At 55.0% G+C, this 12,682-nt stretch overlaps 1 protein-coding gene across 1 annotated transcript in view; it reads left to right on the top strand.

Moving 5' to 3' along the window:
- Positions 1–12,682, top strand: part of CNTN4 (contactin 4) — a 191,722-nt gene that overhangs the window by 115,217 nt on the left and 63,823 nt on the right. The window contains exon 5 of the mRNA XM_008155009.3: positions 4,576–4,773. Coding sequence (XP_008153231.2) covers positions 4,576–4,773 — 198 coding nt within the window. The remainder of the gene's footprint in view (positions 1–4,575; positions 4,774–12,682) is intronic.

Genomic DNA, 12,682 nt, shown 5'->3' with positions numbered 1-12,682 from the left:
TGACTGCTGGCTAGATGCATTTTACTTCGTGTAGGCGGCAGTGGGGCTCGGGGAGGGCTGTGTGGGAAGGAGAGTGAGTCAGAGCTGGCCTTAGAAGTCCTGACTGGCAGTGGCCGTGGGTTGCGCTGGAGCGGCAGGGAGCCTGGAGTCAGCAGCATGACAGGATATTCTCGGGCCAATGACAGGCAAACAGAAAGGCTTACCCTCCCACCCAGCTTCCCCAATAAAATAGAAGCAAGGAAACCAGCAGTGAGCCATAAAGGCAGGATTGGAAGCTGGACCCCAAAGCAGTGACTGAGGGCTGGCACCTACTAGAAAGTGTCCCCTTTCCCACCCTCTTCCCCCACCACCACCGCCACGGCGAGTGGTAAAGGGCGTGAGCTGATATTGGGCAGCAGAAAAACAATGAATGCATCCACACGCCCCATTCCATCTTCAGGTCACTCCAAGCACCTTTTCCCACATCTGCTTGTGTAGACACACATCAGCTTAACGTCAGCCTCGCAGCACAAGCCGGGCAGGTGCTGGGACAACTACCTGCCAGCACGGCCACTCTCTCACGCCCTTGAAATAATCCATCAGCGCAAAATGGCTTGCAATTCAGGACTAGAATCCCAGTCTCCTTACTATTAACGATGTTATCTTTTCCCCACTAACACAGCTTGACTCCAGTAAGTGTAACTTGTGTGTGTGTGTGTGTGTGTGTGTGTGTGTGTGTGTATAAAAGTGCCAGTTTTTGACCTTGCCAATCACTCACTACCTGTGGATGATTAGCATGTGACTGGGTCTCTTTGGACCCCACATTCCTCCTTTGTCAAAACCGGAAGTCAATGGCATAGTCTAGAATCGGGGAATTTTAACGCTGGAAGGGATTTGAGCTCCTCTCCTTCGTCTCCCTCCGTGTACAGATGAGGCCTGATACTCGCAGCTTAGGTTGAATTCTGCGAGGATCCCACGGCTTCCTGACGAACCAGCGTGTCTGTGTCAGAGCCTGCGTGGTGGCCCATCACTGCCTCTTCCCCCAGTGGGACTGACCCAGCCACGGCCCTTCTCCGCCTCCAGTGCCCTCGCCTGTACCACGGAGGTTCCTATAGATGTAAAACTTGAAGGATGAGAAAGGCATCTCTGAGAGCCACCTGTGCTTTCTGGGACGGATCTCAGAACTTCATGCCGCGTAAGTCAACTCCAGAAGAGATGAGTCGGGAGCAGTGAGGAGCGCCCATCGGAGGACGTGAGCGGGTGAATGTGCCCAGCGAGACCGAGTTTGAGAAGCGCCGGATCGATGTCTCCTTCAAAAAACAACAACCAGGCACCCGTCTCGGGGGTCCAACGCTGCGGGACCAGGAACGAACAAAGAGCGCGCCGGGTTCCGGTTCATTTCCTCTCAGTGGAGGCTGCACATCAGAACCCCGGCCCGGACCCTCCTGCCTTCCCGTGTGTCCCCGCCGAGCACCGGGAGCCTCGCGGTGTCTTAAATGTTGCATCCAGGCGCGTGTTTGCTCCGTTGTTACAAATTGCCGGTGGGACGAGAACGGTCTGTCACTTCGGAGCAACTTGTGGGCAAACGTATCGAACGAAATCTGTCGCGTGTGGGTGAGCAGGAGCCCCCGGGGGCTTGAGTGACAGGAGCCACTCCTGCTGAGGGCAGGCCGAGCACCTGTTTGCGTGCGTCCGTGGCTGTGGTCGGGATGCTGACGGCATGTGGCGCGGCCCGTTGCGGCGATGCTTGGCTCGGACAACAAGAGACTTGGGCTTGGGATTCGGCGCCACATGACCTCTCGGTGCTCCAGCCAAGAGGTTTGGGCTGACCTTTGCACTCAAGGGCTCCCAGTATTGACAATGGTCCCGTGTCCAACAGCTGCCGGTGTCCGTCCTCAGCACCATCCGCTGGCAACTCCTTGCAGCGTCCGTGTGCCCCTGCATCGCCAGCGCAATGGCCACCGGGCCAGGTTATGACCACAGTTTGAGGAGTGCATTCCATCAGTTGACCATTTTGTTGTTTGCTGGTGTTTCGTGACACCTAATGATCCTCCCCCAAACCGAAGTAATATAGTGAATAATCCTGGTAGGATACTGACTGTTTCTTGAAGTCATCACGTTATCAATTCAGGGTCTCCCACCCTCGGCTTTGTGACCTGATAATAAATGTTTGAGGGAAGCAGTGTGTGTTGAAAGAGGGCTGGGCAGGAGGATTCTGTCACCTAATAAGTTTGCTTGCTTAAGCACCCGCCAAGGAATTTCAAGATCACTTGTGGCGTCTTAAAAATCTCCTACAAGATTTGAAAGGAGAAATTTGCTAATCTGCTCAACTTCGCTTAACCCCGTGCTTCTCATGGTCATTTGATCCTGTAATTCTTTTACAGTTGGCAGGTGTGGGCTGTGAGCAGAGAACTCTTATTAACAGTAAATAATTAGTCCAGGGACCACAGTTTTGTGGGGTTTTTGTTTGTTTTTTTTTTGGCGGGGGGGGGGGGGGAGCCCCGGTTTAGAAAACACTGCAATATGCGCTCAGGTTTATTTTCATCTCTCACTAGTCACGTAAGCCACAGAAACAGTGACACCACAGAGATTAACTTATTTTTAAACAGGTTGGACAGCATGCTAATTGAGTAGGTTCTTTACTTTTACTTCTAAGATGATTAACTTTTAATGGTTCCATGTGCTTATGGCTCGGAGCGCTGACACACACACTCGACCCCCCAAGCCTGCAGCACCTGGGCTGTTATTCCCAATGGAGGGATTTCGTTGTTGAAAGTTAGTGTGTCGTGGGCTTTCCTGATGTAGCACAGGTCTGAATTCTGGTCTTCTGGTCTTCTTGTTGTTGTTGTTGAAATTAGAGAAATAAGCAAGCAGATGTATTTTATTCTGGTATTTGTGGTCCATACAACTTCCTAGTTACTAAACAGTAGCCACTAGCAACGGCTTTGAAAAATGTCTTCAGGAAAAAACATATAGTTTCCCGACTTGATTCCTGGGAGAGGGGCGGGCGGGCCAGTGCTGGGCTGGGAGGTGGCCCCACCGTCTGCCTCCGACTGTGGAGGTGCTGCTGTGCTCCCCCAGCCACGGGAGCTCCTCAGGGGAGGCCTGTTGTCACCCTCCAGGAGGGGACCCGATGCTCGCTGCGCGGAGGCGGCTGGCTTTGCCCGAAACCCACCAGATGGAGCGCGGAGGGCTGTGCTGTTGGGTAGAATCCCCAGTTCTGTGGGAAAACTGCCGCCAGGATGGCAGACTCGATCCCCAATGCGGGGTGTGCAGGAGGCAGCTGAGCAATGATTCTCTCTCATCATTGATGTTTCTCTCTCTCTCCCTCCCCCTTCCTCTCCAAAATCCATAAAAATATAACAACAACAACAACAAAGATAAAAGAAAGAAAGGGATCTCTCTCGCTCTCCCTTCCTCTCTGAAATCAATAAAAAATATTTTAATACTGTTTTGATTACTGTTTTAAAAAAAAGTGGTGCGTGTTCTGTATAGGAAGCCGGAGTGACCTTCCTGCTCTTTGGACTCATCAGGGACCACGCTTCAGGGAGCAGGAAGGGGACAGGGAGTGCCCGGAGCTGCGGGAGTCCGTCGGGGCACAGCGGTTTACGCCGCCCTTCATTCTCGTCACCATCCCGGGCTCCTCGCTGAAAGGCGAGGCTGGTCGCACATGCTCATTCCCACCACGCTCGCCTAATCCTCGGGAAAGCTAGAATCCCGGGAGCAGTTCCAGGGCGGCGGCCATCCGCTCGCCCCGCCGGCTCTCCGGGATGAGGCCGTGTCCACACCGCAGTGGCTCTTTCCTTGTCCCTTCCGTTCAGGCCCGGGTGGAGGTAATATTCTTCCAGCTAATGTTATAAAACACAGGTTGACATTCATGGGACCAGCCACCCAGCCGGTTCATTCAGGAACGTGTGGCACGTATTTGCTACCCGCTGAAACCCCCAAACACTGAAGTGACGGGGAGAGCGTTCAAATCGCAGGTGCGTCGGAGGGAGGAGATGGACCGAGGCCCGAGAAGGGCTCGTCTCTCAGGAGCACTGAGAGGCCGGGGCGGTTCCAGTCTCTCTGTGCCCGCGCTTCTCAGCTAATCGAAAACCATAGAACGTGTGGAAACCACAAAGCGCTGGGCCAGCGCCAGGCGCACGCTCGGCAAACCCTCAATGCGCGTTCCCTTGACTTAACGACATTGGACTTCTCTTCGAGACGATCTGTGTGCCCTCTAGCCCTCTAGAACCGTGGTCGGCAAACCACGGCTCGCGAGCCACATGCCTCAATCAGATTGAGGATGTTTTTAGCAAAGGCCAGCTTAGGAGTACCGTAATTAAGTTAATAACAATGTACCTACCTATATAGTTTAAGTTTAAAAAATCCGGCTCTCAGAGGAAATTTCCATCGTCGTCCTGTTGATATTTGGCTCTGCTGACTATTGAGTTTGCCGCCCACGGCCCTAGAATAAGCCTCGGCGACTGAGCTGGGAGGACGGGGACTGCGCGCGCTCTGCGTTTGCACGTCTCCCGTCGCCGCTTCTCTCAGGAGCGCAGGGCGTCCCGGAGCCAAAGCCGCGTTGGTAACGCTCTCTCCTTTGGCTTCCAGAGCTGAGCTACGCCTGGATCTTCAACGAATACCCCTCCTACCAGGACAACCGCCGCTTCGTCTCCCAGGAGACCGGGAACCTGTACATCGCGAAGGTGGAGAAGTCGGACGTGGGCAACTACACCTGCGTGGTCACCAACACGGTGACCAGCCACAGGGTCCTGGGGCCGCCCACCCCGCTGACCCTGCGGAACGACGGTGAGTGCGGGTCTGGGGGCGCGTTCGGCGCGGCGCGGAGGGTGCAGAGCTGTGACGCCGACACGCACACCTCATGGTCTGAGTTAAATGGGAGGGAAGTTGAATGCTTTCTACACTCGGTGCCCATGTTCTCCGCTTGGGTAAGGGGTAAACCAGGAATCCATGTTGGAAAACGAATTAGCAAGCTAATGGCGCGTCTCCGCAGGGCGGGAGGGCGGTCCGGGTGAGTGTAAATAGCAAAGGGATCTATTGCTCCTTTCCTTCCCACTTAAACCGCGCGCCCAGGCAGCACGGAGCGGAGGGTTGAGCAAGGAGGTCGTTAGTCATGTCCCCGTAATGGAGTCTTCGGTGTCGGGAGAAGCTGATAACGATCCAAACGGGGTCCAGATGTGTGATACTGACGACCGTTCCCACCACAGTGATCCGCGGCTGCCTCCCGCACGTGCCCCACAGCGGGGTGGGGATCGAACCTGCAACTGAGGCACGTGCCCTCCAGTGGGAATGGAACCTGAGACCCTGCTGTGTGCAGGCCGGCGCTCTAACCACTGAGCACACCGGCTAGGGCTTGTCTCCACATTTATTCTCTTGCCCCCTGTGCTGAAGGAACTCTACTGGGGATGGGCGGGGGCTGTGAACCGCAACCCCCAGCACAAGGGTATTTGCAGACAAACTACCTCTGCAGAGAGGGTCAGAGCATCTCGACAGCGCTGGCGGCCTGGGAAATGTTAGAGCAAATAAAGTAGATTTCAGTCATTTGTTCGTTCATTCTCGCACTTGACGTGTTTATGTAGCACTCGCCACGTGACAGGCCTACCCTGGCACCAGTGAGGTGGAAGGAAGGCCCCTGTCGCGTGGCACTTAGAACATTTTTCTGGAGGACACAGGTGACAGCAGACAGGAGCCACAGCTAAAGCTGATTGTGTTAGGGAGCGACAGATAAATCCGTACGGCCACCCGGAGGCGCTGTGTGGCGGGGTGTCTCCTTTAACAGGGAAAGCCTCCGAGGCGGTGCCGTGCCTGAGACCTGAAAGTCCGGCCCAGAAGGTCGGAGGGAGGAGCTGAAGGCTGAGTCCACATCACGTGCAAAGGCCCTGGGGCCCACATGAGCCCTTGGCTCCTTCCTGGGTGGAGCGTACTGAGCGGGTGGAGGGGGGTCTGAGTTGAGTTGGAGGGGAATCGGCCGGTCACAAGGCCGTGGAGCGAAGACTGGCTTTTATGCAGGTGCCATGCGGAGCCCGGGGGGGATTATGTGCAGAGAGTGGTGGGCGTTCTTTAAAAAGACCTTTCTGCTCTGTGGGAAGCAGACTTATAAAACGCGGGAGCGGACGCCGGAGCCCAGCTAGGAGCCGGTCGCGGTCACTAGGTGGGAGCTGGTGGCAGCGGGAAGTGGGGGGCAGGAAGCTCGGAGCCAGGAGCCTGTTTGCAGGCCCAGCCGCCGGGAGCGCTGACTCACCGCGTGGGAGGAGGTGGGAGGGAAATCAGATGACACACAGGTTTCTGGAGCAGCAACGGGGTTTCTGGGAGTGCCGTCCACGGAATTGCTTTTACTTAGCAGGCTTGTAAGGGCGCAATCGAAAATATTATTTCAGCCGTTATTTGTGGAGCCAACAGAGTGGCTTCTCCCTTGGCAAGAGGGCCGTCTCTGCAGCAGAGGTTCGGCCGGTGGGTGTGGTGTCCCTGCTGGCCCTCCCTGCCCCATGCCTCTGCCACGGTGGGTGGCCCACGTGGCCCAGGACAGAGCAGGGCCTCCGTCCAACCCTGTCCCAGGGCCAGTGCTGGCCACGTGGCCGATGCTAAATTCATGTCGCAGGAAGCTGAATTCTTTTAAGTAAAAATGGAAGCTCATCGGTTTCCAGGGCGAGGTAGGCAGGGGACCGATTCTGTCAAAAGCTGTCACTGCTCTCCCCGACCAAGGGGTGAAGGGCCTTTTCCACAAGACAAGCCCCGGTGGCATTTTGTGCAGAATTATCTGAAAAGACAGCCACTCCGGTCTCTGCCCACGAGGCCCAGACGCCCAGGGCTTGCCCAGCGGTGCTGCTTGTCGAGGTGAATCACATAACAGATGCCTTGGAGGGTGGGCTCAGGTGCACAGAGACCCAGCTGAGGGGACACAGCCCAGGCTGCTGCCCAGGCAGGACCCGAACCCCAGCAACACAGGAACCCAGGATCAGCCTCCACCTCCACCAGGCAGCAGCTCTGCTTTCGCCTCGGCTCTCAGATCTGCCTCGTCACGTCCAGTATGTTGTCATAGAGATGACACATGCTTCTTATGGGAATACTAGAGGCCCGATGCACAAAGATTCGTGCAAGAATGGGCCTTCCTTCCCCTGGCTGCCAGCACCACCTTCGCTCTGGCCGGAGCCACCTTTTCGCTCTGGCCCAGAGCCACCTTTCCACCTTCCCACGCTGCCCAGAGGCCCAGAGTGGCTGGGGCGGTGCAGAACACCTGTGTCGTCACCATGGCAATGATGCAAGCTTCCTGCCCCCAGCTGCTCAGCACCTGTGTATGCAAATTGGCCTGTCATCTTTGTTGGGTTAATTTGCATACTCACTCCTGATTGGCTGGTGGGCGTCATGAAGGTGCGGTCAATTTGCATCTTACTCTTTTATTAGTGTAAATTTCATCACAGAACTTGTTGACTAAGGATCTCAGACTTCGGCCATTAATGCCTATTCATTCTTCATTTCCACGAGAACTGCACAGAGGAAATTCATACTGTGTCTTCCCCTCAGAGGCTGGAGTACATAAAGGATGTTCAGACTCCACAGCACAGAATAGGTTGTTTAATGAGCCCCTGTCTGGAGGTAAGAGAAAGGGCCAGGAACATCCCTGACCAATGCCAGCCAGGCTGTGGCCTCACTCAGGGGCCAAAGAGCTGGGCAGGACTAAAAGTCAGGAAGGAAAACAGTCATGGGAACCTGGGGTGTCAGCCCAGACCCACCCCAAACACAGAGACAAGTCTGTCTTGTTTTTAATTCTCTAACAGCGTCACAGGTGAGGATCTATGGGCGTAAAGCCTGTTTCAGTAAGAAGAACATCTCAGTGATTAAAGAACGTGAGCTACTTTGCTAAACTGGCATCGCTAATCTGACTTGACAGCGTCTTAGTGGCTTTGGCTAGTTTGGAGGCTCAGCAAGCTCAGGAACTCAGCCTTCACTGCTGCACCCCCAGCACAGTCAACTCCATCTGGGGGCCACGGGGACCCCGAGTCGTAGATGGTCACTTAGCCCGTCAGTTAGGAAGCACCTGTCACATGCTCATTGTGTGTGGGACGGTGGAAGTGAAAGCATGGACCTCAGCCCCTGGGAGCCCACGGTCTTCAAGCAAGCCCAAGGAACGAAGGCTCTAAGGCTGCATTTTTTATTGGAATTTTGGAATTGAGTTCCAGGAAACACATTTACAGACAGAGGCTTTGGAACGAAAGAGGGAGGTCGAGGTGTCGGCCTAGAATAGACATGACAGGGCACATTCATTTGCATCTTTTGATCATGCGTTTACCCAAGAACTGTGCCCTGGGTACGGATGCAGACTCTGTGTTCTCAGCGTTGAGTCTGGCTGAGGAGCCGGATTGCTGATGGAGGCAGGGGCAGGGCCCCACTGGGGAGAGCGGAGGATTAAAGCAGATACAGGTGTCTCTCCCGCTAAAAGCTGCTAAGTTGCAGTGAGACTGTGCAACAGGCACAGCCTGGCCGAGAGGAAAGCTGGCCTGGGCTCGAGTCAGCCCAACCTCCCATGAAGGGTTGTCCAACCTCCGAGAGAAGAAAGGAATTCCAGGCAGCGGGCGCAGTATTTCTTTAAACCAAGGTTGCCCAGCGCCTCCTGCAGGCCAGCCCTACCCATGCCCTGTTTTTTGGGGGGGTTTTTTGTGTAAAGAAAATTTCAAATGTTTCTGCATAGAAATGTTGAGTCTCTGGGGATAATTCCTAGATTCTCTATCATCTTTGCCGCTGTTGTAAATGGTAGCTTATTTTTAATCACATTCTCTGATTAGCTAGTGCTGATGTATGGAAATGCCATTATTCTTGTGATTCAACATCTGGCAAGCTTGCTGAAATGTGTTGTTCGTTCTAAGAGTTGGTCTGCGATTCCACTCACTCTCCCAAACGTTTCTGTCTTCACCATTTCCTCTAAGCCAGGGCTGGGCCAGCTCGGGCTCCTGGGCCAAACACAGCCCACCGTCGTTTTCATAAATAAAGTTGTATTGGAGCAGAGCCTTTTTTTTCATGTTGTCTTTTTCCAGCTCCAACGACAGAGTTGAGTCTTTCTTAAAAAATACGTTTTTATTTACTTTAGAGAGGAAGGGAAAGGCAGAGACAAATAGAAACATCAGTGATGAGAGAGAATCTTTGATCTGCTGCCTCCTGCACACCCCACTACTGGGGATCGAGCCCGCAACTCGGGCATGCGCCTCGAGCAGGAATCGAATCGTCGACCACTGAGCACACCGGCCAGGCCAGAGTCTTAACAGAGAATGAATGCATGACTCACAAAACCCAAAGCATTAATCTCTGTCCCTTTACAGAACACCCCTGCCAGTCCCTGAAATATAATACCTTTAAATATCTGAAGACCATCCATCAAGACTTGGTCTTTGTGGCTCCAGCAACGTGGATTGGGACCAACAGGTGCAAGGTGGAGGGAGGGAGAGAGTGTTGAGCTCACACAAAGTGAAGAACTGTTGGGTAGGAGGAATAGAAAAGCGCTTCCTCAAAGTCTGCGGCCTTTTTCCTAAAAGTAGGTGCCCGTTGCATGAATAGTTCAAACTGGAAACTGTCAGCGAATGACCCCAGGGCTTCCCTCCAACCCGAGTGTCCAGGGCAAGCCCGGGTCCCTGCTCTCTACCTGCACAGGAGAGAGCCTTCTGGAACAGCCCCGGAGAGCTCTGCGCCCTATGGGGAAGGAAGGAACAGGATGCCGGTTTGATTGGGCCCCCATCACGGGGTGTACTTGCCCATCGCCCAGGCGTCTGAGGTGGAACCCCGGGTTTACCAGGTGACGCACAGCCCTCTGGCTCCTCACTCCTCCCCTCTCCAGCCGGGGAGGTTCTTGCTTGGACAACTGTGGCCTCACGTTCCACGGGACGTAACCGCAGGGACGGCGGGCAGCGGCGGCAGAGAGTCCTTGGACAGTGAGTCCTTCGACCCCACAACGGCCCCTTCCACCCAGGGCACGAGTCCTTCCCAAAGGGGCAAAGCGATCGACTCAGCCAAGGCGTCGGTGTGACTAATCCGCTATTTCCAAACAGTTTGTATTAATGGAACACACATCCCGTTTCCAAGAAAGCCCTTGTGGAAACTTCTCAGGAGACAATTTTTGCAATTTCTGTTTTCAACAGATAATCCCACTCTGTGGGTAACAGTCCCTTCTGGTGGTTTAATGTAGCAAAACCACAGATTCCAGCGACGGCAGGTGTTGGCAAAGCCTTATGGCGCACGACTCCGCCAACACAGCGCGCTGCAAATGGCAGTTAAATAAGTGTGGTGCGCGGCTGATTTCTCCCTCGTGGGCGGTGATGTTGCCAGTTATCTTGCTGAATTGTGTGCTCGTGGACATCAGCGTCTGCCTAAAGATTGTCCAGGGCTGGCCCGCCGGCATGGCTCAGGGGTTGAGCCTCGACCTATGAACCAGGAGGTCATGGTTCAGTTCCCCATCAGGGCACAGGCCCGGGTTGCCGGCTCGATCCCCAGTGTGGGGTGTGCAGGAGGCAGCTGATCAATGATTCTCTCTCATCATGGATGGTTCTATCTCTCTCTCTCTCTCTCCCTCTCCCTTCCTCTCTGAAATAAAAACATATATATATATAAATATATATATATATATATATATATATATTTTATTTAAATAATAATAATTGTCCAGGGCTTGAAAGGGGAATAGTTGTTGCCACAAGGTTGTCTGCAGAGTCCAGGCTCTGGATGGGCCTTGTCCCTGGCACGACCCCATGGCGAGTGCCCTCCCAGTGACCCGCCCACAGGAAGTGTCCACTGAGGTTGGCGGAACTTCCTGCTTTGCTTAACACCTGTGGCGGCTACAGAAGTCCTTAAGGTGTAGTCCCTGGGCCGGCAGCAGGAGCACCAGCTGGGAACTTGTTAGACATGCAGATTCTTGGGCTCCGTCTCTACTCACTAAACCGGAGACTCAAGCCCTCGGGTGGTTGATAGTTTGGGACCCACTGGTGTGGCCAGAACACCTAGGAAGTTCCAGCCACGTCTTCACCAGGAGTAGCTCTTGGACTCACTGAATGCACAGTCACTGCTGCATAGCCCGCGTCGCCATGCGATGCACAGAAGACGTGCAGCCCACACACGTCCGAAGGCGGCATTGGGTGTGTGTGGCCCACGTGGGCACCGGGTGAGGCCGGCGCCTGGCACACGGCTGCTGTGCGATGCTTGTGTCTTGCGTTATTCATCGGGATGCGGGTAGAGCAGAGCCCTGGCTCCTGAGGACTTGGATGCACAGAATCTCCGGCGCCGTCACCTTCCCTGGTGTGATGGGGGCTCTCCTGCTCCAAAAGCAGAAGACGTTGACCTGCATTGGGAGGCAGTCAGACTTCCTCTTGTACTTTGTGTTAAAATTCGGTAGAGGTGGGTGTGGACCTGAGCAGAGCGCGCCGAATGTTAAAGGCCCACGTGCCAGACACGTGTGCAAAGGCAAGGACAGGGCAGTTTCCCTGCATGCACTGCACAGGCGCACCTTCAACCTGTATAACACCGATGCCACTATTTGGCAGGAAGCCTCTTATGTCTGAGTTCCTATCAAATGCGCTACTGCCCGGCCGGGTGCGGCTGCGCTGGGGGCTGCTTCGAGTGGCTGCTGTGTGTGCAGTGGCTGCTGTGTGTGCAGTGGGTGCTGTGTGTGCAGTGGCTGCTGGGCATGCAGTGGCTGCTGGGCGTGCAGTGGCTGCTGTGAGTGCAGTGGCTGCTGTGTGTGCAGTGGCTGCTGTGTGTGCTGTGGCTGCTGTGCGTGCAGTGGCTGCTGTGAGTGCAGTGGCTGCTGGGCGTGCAGTGGCTGCTGTGTGTGCAGTGGCTGCTGGGCGTGCAGTGGCTGCTGTGTGTGCAGTGGCTGCAGTGTGTGCAGTGGCTGCAGTGTGTGCAATGGCTGCAGTGTGTGCAGTGGCTGCTGGGCATGCAGTGGCTGCTGTGTGTGCAGTGGCTGCTGTGTGTGCCGTGGCTGCTGTGTGTGCAGTGGCTGCTGTGAGTTCAGTGGCAGCTGGGCATGCAGTGGCTGCTGTGTGTGCAGCATAGCCTCTCCCATCTTCCTGCAGCCGCTCAAATCTCCTTCCAGTTCCCGGCGTCCAGGGAGGCCCTGTCCCTGGCAGAGGGGCTCGGACCCAGCAAGGTGTCTTTGGAAGTAAAAGCACAAGTCGTCTGCACAGGCAGATGACCCGGCTCCTGCAGGCGGAAGGGGTGTCACTGAGAGTCTGTCCCCCGGGCCATCCTGACCCTGTCACGGGCGCGCTGCTGCTTCGCGTTGGTGCGTGGCCTCGGCGCGGTTCCCACCCTCTCCTCTCTGCGAGCAGCTCGAGGTGGAGAGGGCGTTCTGGAACACTTCCCTCCACAGCCTCGCTCCCATCGCCTCCCACTCTGCGCATCGCCAGCGCAGCTGCAGACAATTGCGTCCCCGCGTGTGCAGGTGGCCGGAGGAGGGGCCAGGAGAACGCACTCCTGTGTGAGGGCCTTTGTTTCTTAAAAATGATTAAAAAGGCAACAGCTTTTCCAATTCGGTGTGGGGAGTAAAGGCCAGAAGAGTTAAACTGGAAGAAACAGTCCCATAAAAGCGTAGCCTGTGCCAGATGTAACCCAATTAAACGGACCCGCTCACAGGTGTTCCCGAAACTGCACAACACGGGCGAGGAGAATGGCTTTTCCCACGCGGATGGCTTTAATAAATAGCGACGATCTCTATGCT

The sequence above is a fragment of the Eptesicus fuscus genome, chromosome 18 (genome assembly GCF_027574615.1).
Source record: "Eptesicus fuscus isolate TK198812 chromosome 18, DD_ASM_mEF_20220401, whole genome shotgun sequence".
NCBI lineage: Eukaryota > Metazoa > Chordata > Mammalia > Chiroptera > Vespertilionidae > Eptesicus > Eptesicus fuscus.
This window is presented reverse-complemented; position numbering and strand designations above follow the sequence as displayed.